Source organism: Chroicocephalus ridibundus, chromosome Z (genome assembly GCF_963924245.1).
Source record: "Chroicocephalus ridibundus chromosome Z, bChrRid1.1, whole genome shotgun sequence".
NCBI classification, from domain to species: domain Eukaryota; kingdom Metazoa; phylum Chordata; class Aves; order Charadriiformes; family Laridae; genus Chroicocephalus; species Chroicocephalus ridibundus.
The window spans coordinates 49,675,374-49,694,259 of record NC_086316.1 but is presented as its reverse complement, the minus strand read 5'-3'; the positions used below and the strand labels follow the sequence as shown (position 1 = coordinate 49,694,259).

The following is an 18,886-nucleotide window of genomic DNA, read 5'->3' as shown; positions in this document are numbered from 1 at the left end:
TGGATTTGAGGAAAGATGTTTTAAAAACTAGGCTATAAATTATAACAGAAAATGGGTTTACTGACACTTTTGACAGAAGCACAAATGCTGAACAATGCAGCACGTTAGCCTGGAAGGAGCTAATGTTTCCAATACCCAAACTAATTTTTCTTGAATAGTTTTTCATGTTGTGAGATACACAAGTCAAGCTCTTTAGAGTTAGTTTTGGGTAGCAGTATCTCATAGCTACACAGGATCAGGCTGCAACCTCTTAATCAAGAAAATGCAGATACCAAATTAGCAAGAGTTGGTCATTGCTGTGTGAGGCAAATTCTGACCAGCAACATGGCACAGTATCGAGGCAGACAGTACAGGATGACAAGAGTAGGCCTAGATCTTCTCAGGGGATTAAAAAGTTCCAGGAGTATTTTCCCTTTTCCTTCATCCTAGTTAGCAACCACGAACAGGAAATAAACTGGCGCGGGTGGAACAGTGGGTTTTTTCACTGTCACCAAATTGAAACAGTACACAAAACCATTGCTTCATTTTACAATACAATTAAACTGGGATGCAGAGAGACAGGAAAGAAAGCAGCCTACAAAGTGTCCTTTTAGACATAAATTGTAATTGATAAATTTTCTTACATCCATTTACCTCTTAGTCTTCCCCCCCTGCCCTGCCGTCTGGAATACAGCATCAAACTCCACGTCCAGCGAAGTGGCGTATTTTCCCCTAGCAAGACAGTACACACAAGCATACCCTCACACTCACCTCCTCCTCTGCCTCAGACAGCAAGCCAGACCTCCTCTTTGGCTCTGACCCAGCCCCACTGCAGGCAGCCCTCCGTCACAGAGGAACCAGCACGTGCAGTTTCACACATTTATGGGCAGCAGTTAGGGGAGAGCTGTAGTGGAGGGCTGGTATTCAAGGCCAGGCTGGATGGGGCTTTGAGCAGCCTGGTCTAGTGGGAGGTGTCCCTGCCCAGGGCAGGGGGGTTGGAAATGGATGACCTTTAAGGTACTTTCTAACTCTAACCATTTTATGATTCTGTGATTCTATGATCATTGCTGGCAAAATCGTGGACAGGTGAGAAGTGGTTGCAGGCAGCTCAAAAGCTTTGTGGGACACTTCGTGTTCATTCAAAGATCCTTGTCGATTTGTTGCTTAAACATCCAGTTTGGTGCTCTTTAACTTAGGGGATGTTGGTAACTTCTCTGCCCATGGACCTCATATTTGGCACACGAGAAATGGTTCAATTTGGGTTTGAGGGCTCAGAGACAATACTGTAGATTTACAGACTAATCACTGATACCTTATCACCCTGCCCAAAAAACCCCTTGACCACAACAAATACATGTTATCCAAACTGTGGTGAGGAAACTTGCATTAGTATGGTATGAAGGGATGATTAAAACATCTCTTTAGGGCTATTCTGTAGTCTGTCTCTCTCTATTCTTTGCAAGTATCTGGCACAAATATTTATTTCTTTGACATACGTGTTAACAGGAAGGGAATTCCCTCTTTTAAAGGGAAGCTCTGAAGTCTTTCCAGGGGAGGGACCAAATACTCAGTTTTATCAACACACATCGCTTTTCTCCTTGTCAATAGACACCCCAAATATAACTACCTGTAAATGAAAAATTAATAGTGAATGAACAGAGTTGGGTTTTTTCCAGGCACTACAGATAAGGCAGTGAACTGCTGGCTTGCGGAAGGCAAAACACATGGCAAGGGAACTTGTCATCATTCCCCCAGGCAGGAATTGAGGAGGATATTTAATATATTTTTCTCCTTCTCCTGCTCACACCAGTCATATGCTATCAAGGCCTGCTGTGGTAATGAAAGATCTTAAATCCTCTACTTCCTTTCAAAAGTGGCTGAAGTTGAGGCACGGATCAAATGTTACCAAGTGGTGGGGTAAGACAACACACCCACAGCTGCGAACGCCTCTGTGTGTGTGTGTCTTCACTTCTCAGATAAAACCTAACACGGTCTTTCTTTCTAGATCTCCATCTCCAAGCTAAATTTCAAAGCCACATGTGCCTCTGTGACTTGCAGCACACATCAACTTTGCTCTTTGTAAGATGTGCTTGACCTTGTTCTTTTTCCTGTTTGGCTGGCGTGAATGTCCTGGGGCCACCACCATTCACAACTCTTTCTTAGTCTATTTGCAAATTTCTTTTGCTGTTTCCAATCTCAAATTTTTAAACTCTAGCACGGCTAAAGATGAATGAAAAATCTCTGTCCTGAGCTCACACCTTTAGGGTTGGCGCAATGCCTCATGAAAAATGTCACTGTGGAGGATGATTTCCTGGGGCTACTACAGGACAAATAGTAGTAACATCTATTGCAACCCTTTATAACTTGTGAAGATGGAAAGTTTCATTGATTATGGGAAAATTTTAACATTACTGGTTTTCTTTTGCTATTATTTATTGAAGACCATTCTTTTTTTTAAAAAAAAGTAATCATTCATCCAATGACAGACTAAAAAAAAAGCCAAACATCCTAGCTGGCAAGGATGACAGACTGTGCAGACTGAGGGCTAAATGAGAAGGTGTCAAACTGAAGAATGGCATTCAAAACAACCTGTGAGCAAACATGTCAGTAAAGAAATGTAGGGGAATGTGGCCCAAACGGGACGAGGGGGCTCCAGACATACACAGCTCCAGGAAGTTGTCAACTGCTGGATTCACATTGGGCTGTAGACAAAAAATCCTTGTTTGATTAAACTTTAGGCTCACTGGAACACAGACGTTTTCCTTACTCTGCATATGCACAGCAGGTAGCAGCGACATGGCAAGAGGTCATTCGTGCTGCCTGAACACTTATGACGAAGAGCAGCACGGCAGATCATCTCATTCAACCCAGAGCAGGTAGTTAAAATACTGTTTTCAGAGCCATAGCACATCCAAGACAATTAAGACAGAAGATACTGAGCAAAATGACACACTGTTAAGTCTTTTTATTAGCATTTATTGTTGTTATTGTTATTCACACTTAGACAACTCAATTACATAAAGTGATTTATATGGAGAGCTCTGTATTGATACCATAAGGTGAGGAAGTGTACATGCCACAGTGAAACATTCTGTAGATACAGTGAAGTAGGACCTCTGATAGAAGGGATTATTTCCGAGAGCCTATGTACAAATAAAGCTAACTTTCATACTATGTACAAACTTATATTCACAGAGAATATACTGATTCAGAGATACAAGAGTTTCATCTAGTGAATAATGATCCATACACATAAACACATGAGAAAAACTTGAATCTTCAGGGTGTTACCTGGACTGGCTTCCATGGCAATGTATTTTTTTTAAAGTTTGAAATGAGTAAGATGGGGGACTTGTTCAGATTTTTCTTACATGGAATTGAAAATGAGAGATGGAGGAGAATGAAAACTACAAAGTGAAACAAACAAGCTAAAAAAGCTTTATTACAAAAATAGCATCCGATTGTCACTTATAACACACTACTATTGTTTTCACATGACAATACAGTGGCCTGATCTTGCCATCTTAAGTGACAGAAATAATTTCTACTCATGTGAGTCAGCTCCCCAGAGTCAGGATTGCAAAATTACAATGATGTAACAGAGATCTCGATGATGGAAATTAACACAAAACCAAGCTAAATCCCTTTGGCATTACTTAATTTTGATGGGGGATTGAAAGAAATGGTTGATTTCTGTTGGATATCCTGACCCTGAAAACTTTAACTCTTTTGTAAAACAGATGTGACAGAAGTAACTCATCTCTTCTAAAATATGAGGAGCTCCCTTTGCTGTGATCTCAGTGGGAGGAAGCATTAGAGTAACAGGATGATTTAATTGCTTCATTGGGCCTGACTCTGCAAGCATTGTACTCCTTCTTCTGGGGTGAACAAGGATGGCAGGATTGAGCCCCTGCTGCAAAGACAGCGCGCAGCATTTTGTACAGTCCCACAGGGAAGCTCAAGAGTATGAGCAAACTCCCCCCAACTTACTCACAGCTTCACTAAGGCAAAACCAGATCCTGCTTTACTGTACATTTATTTGACAGTATTTTACATTATACCTTAAACAGAGACATGAAATGGATTCTTTACTTTAAAATTAATGATCCCCTTATTTAGAAACCCCATACTAGTCTTCTGGGTTTTTTTATGGCTTTTTTTTGCATTAAGACAACTATGTGACATAAAATAAAAGTAAAAAAAAAATTGTAAAGTGCAAGATCTTTAAAAACGCATACAAATTTCATTGTTCGGATTGGTTTTGTGTTTGATGAGTGGTGAATTTACAATAAATCTACATGAATGTACAGTTCATTTACCAATCTCAAATTACATTATTTCTTACTCAGTCTTGTCCTGGGCCACTTATGGCTCATGTAGGAATGACGTGGCCAGCTGTGTGTCCAGTCTACCCATGCTCCAAGTGGTTACATGGCTTCTAGGCTGGGGCTGACCTGCATCTGGCTGGCTGGCTGGGAGAAGGGGCTCAGCGCCACACTAATGTGATTACATGGCTTCTGGAGAAGACATGGCTTATGTCCAGCCAGGCAGGAGCATGGGCAGGGGCACGCGCAAACTAACTGCACCCATCCAGACAGAGAAGTCCTGAGATGCCACACACTGACAACGAGGAACACACAGCAGATCTACAGGATGACTTGTCTGGACTACAGCACTGTGATCTGTAAATGACTTCTGGATTGGATGGGTGCACTGAATTGCCTAACTTCAGTCTGGAAGTTATCTCCCCAGTCCCAGTGGAAATGACAGATACCTCAGTACTGATACTCCTGTCTCTGATGGCAACAGATCCAAGAAGGATCATTTTAACATCAACCGGGACTGAGACCCATGTCTGTTGGAGAGCTAGAGCAGGACTCTTCTCCACACCGTTGAGTGCAAACTATCCCATTTGCTAATCTCAAAATCAGTTTCTTCAGATATGTTTCCAGCTGCAAGTTCTTGCATCAAACCTTCCAGGAATAGCAGGAAAACAAGAATCACCTGCTCAAAGGAACTAACTGTGCCTCCTTCTCAGTTAGCTGTGTCATTGTTATTTACAAGAGGTAAAATGGCTTCCAAGAATACAAGTGAATGCAATTTTTCTCTTTGTACATAGCTCCCAGGCCAACTATGTTGGTTACACAAGTGCATTTATGAAATATGGGATCCTAAGATAAAAATGTGTGTCTTGCCCAAGCTAATGGCAGAAATCTTCTGGATTTCAGTGGGCTGGTTGTTGGAGAAGGGATTATTTCCTTGTTATGAATTAAATAAATCCATCTGATACAGACTCCTATTTGACTCAGAACATAAGTTATATGGACCACAAGATGCTATTATAAGGAATTACTGCTAAAAGAAGAATAATTAAAAAATATTGTATATCCCCTTTTTCGTGAAACATGTAATGAAGTAAAAGACAACCAGAGAAATAATCCCTTAAAAAACACCCAAACATTAAGAATATTTCTAAGCATCTATTTTTTACAGTACTTGGATTAACCACGTTTAACCTACTGCTTTGTGGACCTTCATATCCACACACAACGGTACCATGAGTGACAGTGACCATAAACTGCTTCAGAGTAGCATATGTGGAAATTACATGGTAGGTTCATTGCCGTTACAAACATCAAATGACATCTAGATAAGCTTCTTTGTCACCCACTGTGCTTTACGCTTCATGAAGATTATGCAGACAGCCACATCGATTGAATAAATAAGCAGAGGCATACAGACACAGAGAGCCTGTCTGCACTACAAGAAAGCACTAGCTTTCAGTAAAATAGTTAATTTAAAATATACTGAGCTTTGCTGAAAGATTTTTCAAGGACATCATCCTTATATCACACTTTTAATCACATTTTTATTGCATTTACCCCACAGATTTGACCATGGTGGCTTCTGAAGAGGGAAGCCAGCTTTTTGCTTTTGTTTTTAGTGGAAAACAGCAAATACTTGTAGGACTCCAATGGTATTTTGCACTGATGGGGCCCATTCTCTTCTGTAATTCCAATAAAGTTAGCGCAGAAAATCTTTAAAGCAGGTTACGATCTGACCCATGATCCTACTCAGATGCTACTGGAAATCCCTCCCAAAAATCATGTCCAACATTGGTTCTGTTCAGGTGTGATCGTGCCACAGAGAGTTGGCTATTTAACCTGAAGTTGCCTTCTTATCTTACTTACTGTGTTACCAACCTGGTGTTGTCCTGAATACACTAAGCTAGAACAGGATCTTGATCATAACAACGATTTCTGTATTAATTATTCATTTATGCCTCATAAGGATTATGCAGACATTACCATCAATTGAATAAATGAGTACAGGCATACAGGTAGGTGGAAGAGGCTTCAACGCGGACCAACTTGCTGTAGAATTTGAGCGGTCTGCAGGACCAGATCCCTAGTGAAGTTATTCAGAACTTTGAAGAAAACAGAAATTTAATTTTGACTTCTAGGCGTACAATGTTGAAAAAGGTTCATGGATCCCCCACAGAAACAGTTACGAAGAACAAGAAACACTCTGTGCTGGGAAATTTTCTGACATTGTAAAATAGGAGTGTCTTCACAAGCGGTGTGCATTTTTGCCGGCGTTGAGCCTGGACAGCTTATGGATGCCCAGCCAGTGGCCTGCAGCAGCTCTGGGCTGTTCTCTCAGAACTTCAGTTTAAGATTTTCAAACTCCTCCTGCATGGTTTAAGGGGCCATGCTTCTCCCTCCACCCCATTCCTCTCTTTTCTCTGCCAGCACAGCTGTTGCGTTACAATCAAAGGGCACATCAGCGCGCCAGGATCCTGAAACAGTTTACCCCAGAAGTTATGTCGAAAACTGCCCTGGTAAGTGTAACCAGCTTTCACAGCCAGCCGCCACAGAAAGCACCACGCAACCAAAATCTCTCCTGTTACCTGGAGAGATGATCTGGAGCTGAGCTGCGCACTGGCCACACAGTTATTCAGCTGTTTGAATAATGACCTGCCCAGCAGATGCAAGGCAGTGGGAGCTGCGAGGTGTCTCATTCCTGAGGGGGAAATATTACTTTTAATACCTTCCAAGATAAATATGTTGATAGGGGCAAGCAGATACAGGAAAGAAATGAGTCAGATATGTTATATGTTTATGCAAATGCCATTACAGGATACCAGCCCTTAGCCCTACACATAAAATTCTTCCTTCAAGCTGTTGCCAGATGCCAGCTTTGGAATGAAATATTCCCAGTGCGTCGGGCTTTCGATCAGTTACTCTTTTCTCCCTACCTGCCCTCGGTGGGGCAGTAGCTTCTGCTGCTGCCCTCACTTTGCAGAGCACAGCACAGAGCCCTTGCAGCTCTCAAGATCAGGCTTTTTCTTTCCCAGTGAGGGAGTTACACCATGCTGGTCACAAAGTCATTAATGTAAAGAACCCCCCCCCCAAAAAAAAACCCAAACCCAAAACCAAAACCAACCAAACAAAAAAGGAGTGATGTACTGAACAGAGATCAGGCTCTTGCCCGTCCTTGGTTTCGTGATTTGAAATGCCAGGCCAGCGAACCTTGGCATCTTTGTATATTGTAATGCCCATACACACAGACCTATCATGATCCTGCACACGCTCCTGTGGATCGCTCTGTCTTATGCTGCTCACTTGGGAAAGGATCGCCTGTTTTGAGCGCCATCATCAGAAATAAAAGAATTTGGTGACTCCTCTGGGGTAGATTATACTGTGGAGTCAGCTCTGTATTTTAGGGCACCTGCTTCATTTGAATGAGAGTTTGGGTTATAGATTTGCTCTTGTACGACCGCCGTTCTTGTCAGTAGAGGGCACTGTAGGTTTGTATATACTTACCTTTCCATCGCGTACACCCGTAGAAACAAATGTTAAAAGGTGGGCAGCACTACTGTTAAGACAGGTAACTGTCTTAAGACTGGAGCACTGAAGGATCTCAGATACACGGACAAATTTTTGCTCACAATGAGAGAAGCTCACACTAAAAAGCACTAAGAAGCAAGAGGTGTTGCAAATGTACGGTTAAGATCAAATAGTGATTCTGAATGTAGCTAGGACTTAATATCTTAGGACAAGACAATAGCAGACATTGTAACGTCTAGTTTTCTTGCTTTTGTTCATTAGTATCTCACTTTTTTCTTCATGATATCACATAATATTAACATTTTAGTAATTTATAATGTGTATTTTTTACTGTTTTCTCTACCATTGTTTTCTGTCAAGTCCTTACTTTCTAACCGGATACTGTTATATACAAACACATATAACAGGAAAACAGTAAAGGACAAAGGGGATGAGTGAGAAGCAAACAGCACGGAACACAGAAAAACAGACAAGACAAAATGTGCTGAGCCTTCTGTTAGACAGCTGTGAGCATGGCATTGCCATTGTGAGCACAATATGAATACAAAATAATGCTGAAACAGGTCACAGAAATGTGCTGAGATTTCATGAACTCGAACTGCACAAAAGACTTCAACAAGCAAACGACAATTATCTGAAATACTTTCTTAACATCCATTCCAGTCCTCCAATTTTATTTTTTTTTTAAATCATTCAAACTACAGGAAAGACAAACACTTGGTTGCTTTCTCCCTCATTTTTTTTGTTCTAGGTTTGGACCTTCTCCTTCTCTCAGGATTTCAGTAAAAGAATATTGCATTGTCACTCCTTCCTGGCCTTGTTTAGACATTTCACACTTCCAGCAATACTGAAAAATTGTCATGAAAGTTTTCCTGCAGCTCCACTATATTTAAATTTTTAGTTTCTCCTACCTAGTTTCAAGATTTGTAAGAGGAAATATGAACTGCCCCAGCTCTGTACAGCAGCTGGGGATCTCTTCCAGCAATGGCTATATGTAGCTGTGAAGGTCCTTACACTCCAAGTAATAATGAAAGACAGCCTGTAAAACACATATCCACTTCAGCAATTAGGCTGCCACTTTACAACTACTTCTATTTTCTGTATGAAATACTATGCATAAGCAAATCAGCCTTTTTCTTCTGGCATGAAAAGGCAAACTCGTAATGGTAACAACATCTGAAAGCCATTGGTACTGTTGTTCGTATTGCTGCATTAGAAAAAATGGTGTGTTCACATAGTAGTTTTATGATCTCTCTGCATGCTGTGTTGCTATTAGAGAAGAAAAGAGTATCCCCATTCTGGTCTTTGCATGTGAATGCAATGAAAATCTGCCCCAGTCACAAAATGGCCAGGCAGTGTGGCCCCTTCATCACCAGAGCCAGAGTTTCCGGAATCTGAATAGTTTTTTGCAAGACGTAATAAACCACCATTAACATCCTGCTGATTGCCTTTACAGACCTGTGATGCAGAGGATCAAACCACTGATGAACTCCCCGGCTTTGCTGAAATCACATCGTATAAATCCACTTACATGAAGCGATCTGCAAGCTCTTCCCTGTCTGTGACTCATGCACTCGGTGTATGCTTTCCTCTCGGGAGTTTCAGCAGATTATCAGAAAAATCCCATACCAGGGGGTGTGGGGGGTGGTGCCTCCACAAAGTTAATCTTAGCATTCCCCTTAGAAGACGAGAGCTGTAAGAACTGAGTGCGCAGTGTGTCTGTGTATACTAGTACAGAGGACGAGAAGTCTGTAGGTTTGTACCATGGGCATGGGAGAAGCAGCAGCTCTCACCATTTCCTTGCGTCCGCATCCCCGGTACTGAGCGGCGACGAAGAAAACCTCAGCGCAGCTGGACCCAGCCCTTCACGTGTGACCGCGCTGTCCCGCAGCGGTCATTCTTCAGCTCTGAGATCCACCCTTTGTATCCTTTTCTTTCTTTCTTTCTCTCTTTCAAAATTGATGGAGAGGGAATTTACAAATCCAAGGGTTATTCTCACAGAAGCCTTCCGTTGTGGTTTTTCGCTGTTTCATTTTGGTAATTTTTTTTTTTAAATAAATATATATGTTTTGTTGTGTGTGGGTTTTGTTTTGTTTTTTTTTTCCTCCAGAAACAGCACTTTCCACTAGATGGAGACAGGACACTGGATCACTTTGTCCTCTAGGAGGACACTGACAATCAGGAACACAAAATAGAGCCCAAACATGAGAAAGCCCAGGATTTTATTCATCCTCCACTTGCAGAAAGCGATGGAGAGGATGACAAAGAGCAGCATGATGAAGAGCAGGACAATCGCACAGAACAGACCATTGCTGCTGACTGTCACAGGGGCAAAGCTGTTAATCACAGCATAGAGGAGCCACGGAAGAGGAAGGCTGTCAAAAAACAGAAAAATAAATTTGAAACGTTGCAGAGGTGCAGAAAGGGACACTAGAAAGTTTCTGGAGGCACTTCAAAATGCAACCAGAAGCTTCCTGCACAAAGTGAAGCAGGAAGACTTTCAACTCTTCTAATATGTACACAAATCTAATTTGTCAGCTTGCTCGTGGTTCTTGGGGAGAACACATGGCTCCCCACTCTTCTACTAGTTACATTGGTGAATTTTATTTCCCTTGGCTGAAAGTTCACCTGGCAACCTGTCTGTGAGCAGGAAGATGCCTTTCATTTGTTTCTGGATTCCAGACCATCTGCGGAAGAATCTACTTCCACCCTCTTTCCAAGAGCCCGCATGGCAGGAGGGTGGGTCACACACAGACATGACCTTGCCATAAAGAACCAGCACTCTGTAAAACACTGCCCTCAGAATTTGGCCCTTAAAAGTCTTGATCCACATTTACTGTATAAACTTGTGTTAAAATGTGAACTTCAACTGAACTCCAGCTTAATTTCTATTTCTGTATTTGCTGCCATTGCATTTCTCATCTCTGATGCCACAGAATGAGGCAACATCCCTCTGGAAGATGTCAAGCTGAAATAAATATTTAAGCCACTGATTGGAGCTTAGCAGGCTTAGAAAGCATGAAGAGAGCTGTCAGAAGCTCACAACATTCAAACTTTGAATAAGCAGCTCAAGAGAGAATAATTTATTACAGCCCCAGTGCTAACTACACCAGCCTACAGCTCAACTGTGCCATTTCTGTTGCAAGCATACCAGGTCTAGCAGACTGGTACAGAACAACAACATTTCCACTGGCAGGAAGACTAAAAATTTTAAGAAAAGTAAGAAAGCATTAAGTTTTGTAATGCACCCTACGTGCTCTAAGTTGAAGCACACGGTAGTGAACAATGTTTTCATACACTTTGCAGGTCTGCTGCTTATAGATGTTATTTCAAGCGCTTCATGCTACTGGATTAATAGAAAAAAGTGGCTCAGTTTTTCTGCTGTGTCCAAAGGTGTCCATTAGCTAACAGATGGAGTAAAAAGCCATTTCCTATCCACTCTAACTTCAGGATCCCTTTTTGTACCTGTGCAGTTGCTGGTATATTTTTATCAGCAAAAACCATGATCTGTTCTATGACTAGTCTGTTTGGGACTACGACTATGACTAAACCTGTTCTTCTGCATGTGTGACAGCAACAAAACAATGGAAGATGGATAAACTGAGAGTGTGGACACGATCCTCAGTGCCTCTGTCCTGTGTTGAAGATGGGAACATGGAAATAAAGACAGAGTTTATTTGTGTATTTCCTGCACTTTTTTGAAACGATGAGGCATAGTTTACAACATTTCAGGACCTGATCTAGCTTGGTCTCAAAAGGTCAAAAAGGAATTTGAATTCCAACTGCAGGTCATGCATCATTATCCTAGAGCTGCCATGAATCAGTAAAGTGTAAATAGCACATTTCTGCACAATCTGATGTTGCTTCACGTTGTCAGAGCTACACAAAGGGTCCTTTGTGTTAACAGAGAATTGGTTTGTAACTTGGGACTTGCCAGGTATATAAAAAAATCACAGGTCAACAACAGCCTAAATGAGCTACACAGGACAATGACATTCTGTTTTTAATACAGCAAACATAGTGCATGCTGCAGAGGCAATGAATTGTTTTCGATCATTATAAAGAAAGCTCTAGTATAAGCACAGTAAGTGGTATCACAAGCAAACAACAGCAACCTGACAAAATTATAAACAGCTTCAGAAATTCCTGCTTGGAACAATGCTCTTGCATACTTTTTGAAGTGCAATTCACTTGCCTAGGCAGCTCTGCAATGTATCAGAGAGAAAATTAGGCAACAAATTTGTAAAAGTTCTGTCATGCAAAGTCTATAAACTTCTGAGCACTTGAAATAGTAACATCCGTTGCCTATTTGCATCACTCTCCTTTTTAAGCCTCAGTGGCAGAAAATTGTTGTAAGTAACACCTCAGCAAAACCACAGCAACACACTAAGAACAAAAGACTTGTTAAAACAGACACACTTTTCTTGCTGCAGGACTTACCCCACTGTGATGTCAAATATGTTGCTTCCAACAGAACTGGATACAGCCATGTCCCCCAGACCTTTGCGTGCTACAATAACACTGGTAATAAGGTCAGGAATGGATGTGCCAGCAGCAAGAATAGTCAATCCCATGATTTCTTCACTAATACCAATGGTCTCTCCAACCTAAAAGGGTTTAAGCAAAAACAGCAAAAAAACATCCCGCGGTGAAGAAATGCTTTCTGCTGTAAATCTGTTTAACCAGGACTACTACCCTGGAGCTTGCTGACTAGCTTGGAGAATACAGACGAGATTGGAGAATTACTTATTTTCACAGATTTCCACACGTTTCAGGAGAAAGATAAGGTTGTCAAATAGAACTAGTAGGTATCGACAAACGGCTGCTGATGGCTCTGATGTTACCAGAATGATCAAGTCCTGTGGTCAGGACAACCGCAGCTCTCTGAACTGCTTTTCATTTGCTGAGTAGTGATTTACTTCCTTCATGGTTGCAGCTCCTAAAATAAAGCACTACTCAGCATGACATAGATGATGGGCTCCAATTCTAAATGATTTCTCACAGTGCAAAACACAAAGCAGGGCTTGCATTTTGTACCGGTATCACCTCCTTACCTGATGTGCCCACCAGACCATTAAGTAAGAAAAAAATGCAATCCAGGTGATAGAGCCAAAAAACGTGATAGGAAAGAATTTTCTTGACCTCTGAAACAGAAACAAAGAGAAACAGTGAAAACCTGTGTTGACGGCTGATGTGCTGTACTCTTAATTGCTTCTCAAAATGAGAGCGGCCTCTCATTTTTTCTCATCGCTTGTTCTGACCAACTGCTCTGGTCATTATCAGATGACCAAAATAAATGTCAAGAATGCTAAGAAACTGACTCCCTACACTGGTATATACTTACCTACGCCTCATTCTTCCAGCTGCTTCAGTTGTAAAATAACACCTCCTAACAACTTGTATGAAGAATGGCAAGGTTTGGGTTGTCATTTGCATCATATTCTGCTATACTGCAGTTTGCATACGTGATTAGTTGAATGGTAGTTTGACTTAAAAATTTATTAATAACTTCACGCTTATTCAGAATGTTTTCAAATTGCTACAACAGGTACCCATGACTTTCGTTCATACAATAACTTTGTGCAACACTTTTCACATTCAGTATACAAAGGCCGCCATATGACAGAGCTAAAAAAACTAGACATCTAAAATTCATCAGAGCATTTACTTATCGTGTGAAAACAATCCACTGTCTCAATTAGAACAGAAGGCACATTGAACACATATTTCCCATGCTTTGTTTTGTAGAGGAGTTTGTTATAAAAACATGTAAAACACACTCTGAGGCCCTTCAATTAATTAAAAGATCTACATAACACCAAAGTAACTTCATTTTCATTACCAGTGTCTCCCTTACTAATGTCAAACTTTGAATAGATAGTGTTCTTGCGGCCAATGAAAGGGTTATATTAAGACTAATGATCTATTTTAGTTTCTAGTCTTTGCAGTCTTTTGCATCATCCATGTTTCCTACTGGCTATCTAGATCTATGCAACAAAAAGAGTTCAAGTTAACCACTAAAGGAAGGAAACACGACTGCAGTACTGTACCAGGCAATCACTGTCTAAATCAAATTAGTGTTTAAAATGAAATTTGTACTGTGAATAAATGCTACCGGTGTTGAATAAAAACACATTATGGGCATCGACCTTCTGAACACAGATCCTCACCCCAGAGGACTCCTGATGTGCCACTAAGCGGAGTGCTACAAATTTTCATGCATAACCAGTAAGACTGCTTGTGGAACTAAGTTGTATCACTTCGAATACCTGTTCCAGCAGCTGCTCAATCCTGGACTAGCTTTTCCTGTTAAGTCCTCGCTAACTCCACTTTCACTTTTCCTCGGCAGGGGCCTCCAGAATTTTTGGGCAGCACACCTTCCCTGTATCCCTCTCCTGCAGGACGTGCCCCTGCCCCACCAGAAGACTCATTGTCCTGTGGGTCATTCCTAGGTGCTGTGGGAGTTCACAGGACTGCAAGGCTTTCCCTGAGCACAACTTTTGGAGGGAAAACACTAATTTGATTTTGCCAACTCAGCTTCCTCAAGCCACCGTAAAGCCCTCTTTTTTTAGGGAGTTTGCAGATCTGCACAGGCAGCTTTTCTTGCACAACAGACACAAGAGGCATTTATAGGGGACAGCCTCACATTTAGGAGCTGATCAGCACGAGTGGCCGTGGGACTAAGAGGTGCTCAGTGAATTCGGGCTGATCACAGGGGAATGACACTGTCTTCCATCAGCTGAACCAGAAAAGAGTGAGGCTGGTCCGCAGCTCAGTGAGATTGGGTAGACTCACTCTGCTGATGTAAATCGAATGAGATTAGGTCATCGCTGGTGGGATAAAGCTAAAGTCAGCAACGGCAATTGTGCACACTCATCTACAGGACCGGACAGTTAAAAGGTCCATATCTGCTCTGGCAGCAGGCGCAGCTTTAGGTTGTGCACAGAACACTTACTCACTCCCTGTGGGCACCCTGCATAATGCTAAATGCCCTCCCAAAAAGTGAGCTTGTAAACATTGACTACCACGACTTATACAACTCCACAATTGAATACACAACAGGAACACACACTAAAAATGGTACAGATTTAACAATGCTCCTGAACCTCCTCATATATAAATAAATAACTGAAATTCTGCTAGAGTAAGAAAATCATTCCAGTAGGTGTTTTAATTACCTTTAAACATAGGCATAAATAGCCCCAGTGGCACCTGTAAACATCCTTTCCATATGAAGTCTGCTCCTGTCACAAGCACTGTTTCTAGAACTGCCCGAGGTACTTTGGTTGATCTGCTTCTTACCTGCTTTTAAATCTTTACCAAGCAAACAGAGTTACTTCTTCAAAACAGAGTTCTAATTTTTTATCAAATCAGAAAATCTGATGTTTAAACCGACTCAGATGGGCTTTTAATTTCAAAATCAAAACTTTACATGCACTGGGGGACAGAAGACCTTAGTTTGAAAAGGAACACAAATTGAAAGGAACACAAAGATTACTGTTAAAATAGTGATTCAACACCAGTGGGAGCAGAATTGAGTCCGGAAGAGATAAACAGTGATTTCCTTTTTTTAAAACTAAATAGCTAGGACTCCTTTTTCACCATTCTTAGTAGACAACTCTTTCAACTTTCAACATTTTTTTGTTTTCCTTGTAAAAACTGGGATTTTCTGGCAACACATATGGTGAATGAGATGATGAAGTGATAAGCTTGTTGCAGCTGGTCACAAAATCTACACAGAGCACCCCATAGCAATGCAATTTGAATAATCACTACACGGCACTCAAGATGTAAGCATAGATTGGCTTACGCACAACTAAAACAGCAAGAGCCATAGCGGCCAGTAATAGCTCTCTGTCAGTGACATTATATATACCAAATGGTTCTTGCAAAATAACGAGACATTGCCTATCTGAGTCAGACACCCACAGAATTCGGATGGCTAAGAATTACAAGTCAGTAACTTCTCAGCATGTGTATTCCTAGCCTGTTTTAGCAAATCCTCTCCAGTAAAATTAACTGATAAGCAGCAGTTCAAGACTAAGAGTACTTTAATAGGCTTAACAGTTTAATTACCTATTTTAAAAGGGGGAACATTTAACCTCAAAAAGGGCAAAATTTAAAGCTTGTACATATTACAGGTGATGAAATCAAAAACGGACTCCACAGATGCTATATATAATTTGCTATAAGCCATATATAATTTGCATATAGATGAAATTTTTAAAAAGCAGTAATAAGAGGGCTGATTCTTTTTTGGATGCTGCGTTTTATTTCCAGACTATAATAACAATCATGCTTATTTTGTAACTAATGACAGCATTCTTTTGAGATTTATCTCATTGCAACTCCCTAGCTCTTGGAAATACAGATAGCTGCCAATTCCAAGCATTTTCCTAGAAGAATTAGTCAGAGACAGCAGACAGCAATACTTCTCTCCACCTTTTCTGGTAGCTGTTGTGATGGTTGCCTTGGAAAGACAGGGAGCCCAGTTTATTACCAGTTGGTTCTGTTGTGGTCATGGTAACAGACAAATGAGAAAAGCCATGGCTCATTCAGTTCATATGCTATTTTCTTTTAACAAAAGAGAAAGAATTTTGTAGTTTCACTGTAGATTGGTTGCATTGGTACTGTTCCTGCCTACCAGCAATCTTAAGGACATTTTTCTTGGTACATTTCTGTATCGATTTCACGCCAGGATCTGAAAAACAGGACTTTAAGTAGCAAGAGCGTATGAAGGTTTTTCTTCTAAGAGCCTGATCCTGAAATATAGTGAGTGCTTAATAATTTGCAAAGTAACTGTCTTAATTTTAGCCAGTATTATTACCAGCCCCTTTACTTTACCTTTAACCTGAATGAATCATATGTTTGTCTCATACATAAATTTATCTGCATTGCAAGCTTTGATTTTCCTTCGACAGTGCTTAAATCCGATTACTCAGAACCTGCTCCTGTAACTGGATCTGTGCAGGAACATCTTGTCCTTGTCCCCTTGGTAACAGTGCATCTCTGTATGGCAATAAGAGTTCATGTAAGTTGTACCTCTTTGCTAGCAATGGAAATTTGCAAAGAGAAAACAAACTGCCCCATATGGGTCCAGTGACAGCAGGCCCCGGTAGCCATTTTTCTGGCCTGCAACACAAAGGCACGGACAGTGCAGTATGGCTATAACAAAAGAGATGGTATTCAATATCTGCCACTGACCCACTGGGCCACCTTGATCATGTCATTTTCCTTTCAATATCCCTTACTGCAGGACGTGGACAGTTACATTTGTGGCCTTTACAGAGCCACTGGGGAAATAAGCTATTAGTAGAGGAAAAATACCCATTAGTGTTCAAAACAGCTGCACAAAAAGTCACGTACAAAATTCCCCAAGGGCACACCTACCTCTGGTGTACTGCCAGCAACATTATTGATGTTATAGTAAAGATTTTAACATATATTGGCTTAATGTGAACAGGTATTATTATGGAACTAAACACCCATTAAAATATGTCAGCTATTGAGTCACCTGAGAGTTGAACTAAGGCATAATCTACTCTAAGTATATAAAAATCTGTATATGTACACCAGAGCATAATAAGGCAGCAAGGATTTTGCTAACTTTATAACTAGAGACCTTGTATATGAATTAATTTTTCCAGAGCTTCTGGGTCTCATGGAGCTAAATATAGCTTGGTATAATACAAGTAAATGCAGTCAAACCGTCTCCATTATGTGGAGATAAAATATACTTTAGAAAAGAGACTCTACAAGGAAAGGAGAACTCATTTTTGAGAAGTGGACACCCACAGAGGTTGTCAAAGGCTCCATATGGTCTCACAAATCAGTATATAGCACACAAGTGTTCATTTTATGTATCCACACGCTAATCTGAGCATCCTGAGGCAGAATTTGGGTTTCTGACTAAAATTACCACACTTGCACATCAAGCTCCTCACAGTAGGCCTACCTACAAAATCTATTTAAGTATTATTTTGGGTTTGTTTTAACTTTTGCCACCAGATTTCATGGAAAGTTGTTTTCTGATGCATCTGCTGAGCTGTAATACTGTTTGGGTTTTTTGTTTTTTTTTTTTTTTTTTTTTTGTTAGGAAGGGAATAGTGGGGTTTGCATGCAGGCATAAGTGAGAATATTTTTGAGACAAACACTAACGAAGCGTCCTTGAAAAGTTAGACAGTTTATGCAACCATCTGGTTAATTCTTTGACAGCGATGTTCAAAGTAAGCAGCTTGTCATGCTGATACAGCCTGTTACCTCTTCTGTTATTACTACATGTAATTACAAACTACGTTTCTTTTAGTTCTGTATAAAAAGATACTCCTTTCAGTGAATGAAATTTTAAAACACCCATTGACATACCTGGCATATACAACTGTGCTTATCTTTTGCGTTACAGCAGGATATTTTAGCTGTAGGATGTCAGCACTTGAGTTCTGTTGTGAACATTGTGAGTGTTAATAATCACACGCGTCACACAGTTGCACGCAACTTATTTGCTTTCCAAGCCCATTATTGTTAAAACTGTTATCATTTGTACAATACAGAATATTCGATAAGGCTACATGTCTATTGATGTAGCCTTATCTTTCAAAATCTTCAAATTTTGAAAATTCAAAATAATGCAGTCTTAGTTCTTAGTTCTTGCTCATTTTGGGCCAAATCGTGAAAAAAATTACAGGGATGGTTTTGAATGATAAAAGGAGGGCATATATACAGAAATAAACATTCTTGAAACTCATATAGTATGCTCTCTGTGTTGACAAACAAAAAGCATTTACCAGAGTTGTTTGAAAACTTTAAGAAAAGAAACCTTAAAGATTGGAAGGGAAAATGCCAGTTTGTATCCTTTGAGAAACCTTTATCTAAAAACAAATCAGAGGTCTTATTTTAGCTTGTTTCTTGCACTGAATTGCAGCTTTTCAGTGTGTGGGTTGGGAAAATTTCTCAGTGTGTATGAGGAGGAAAAAAGAATTCAGGGTGTTGATTTATAACCTTCTAAACTGTGCATCCCTCTCTTGCAGCAGTTTTAAATCTATTTTTGATCCAGAAAG

The 18,886-nt window shown here is 40.6% G+C and overlaps 1 protein-coding gene across 6 annotated transcripts in view; it reads right to left on the bottom strand.

The window, feature by feature from the left end:
• Positions 1–3,909: 3,909 nt before the first annotated feature.
• Positions 3,910–18,886, bottom strand: part of SLC24A2 (solute carrier family 24 member 2) — a 113,219-nt gene continuing 98,242 nt past the window's right edge. For all 6 annotated transcript variants that reach the window (XM_063320389.1, XM_063320390.1, XM_063320388.1 and 3 more), the window contains 3 exons: positions 12,884–12,973; positions 12,270–12,436; positions 3,910–10,204 (listed from right to left, as the gene is read on the bottom strand). In XM_063320389.1, coding sequence (XP_063176459.1) covers positions 9,955–10,204; positions 12,270–12,436; positions 12,884–12,973 — 507 coding nt within the window. In that variant the 3' untranslated portion in view covers positions 3,910–9,954. The remainder of the gene's footprint in view (positions 10,205–12,269; positions 12,437–12,883; positions 12,974–18,886) is intronic.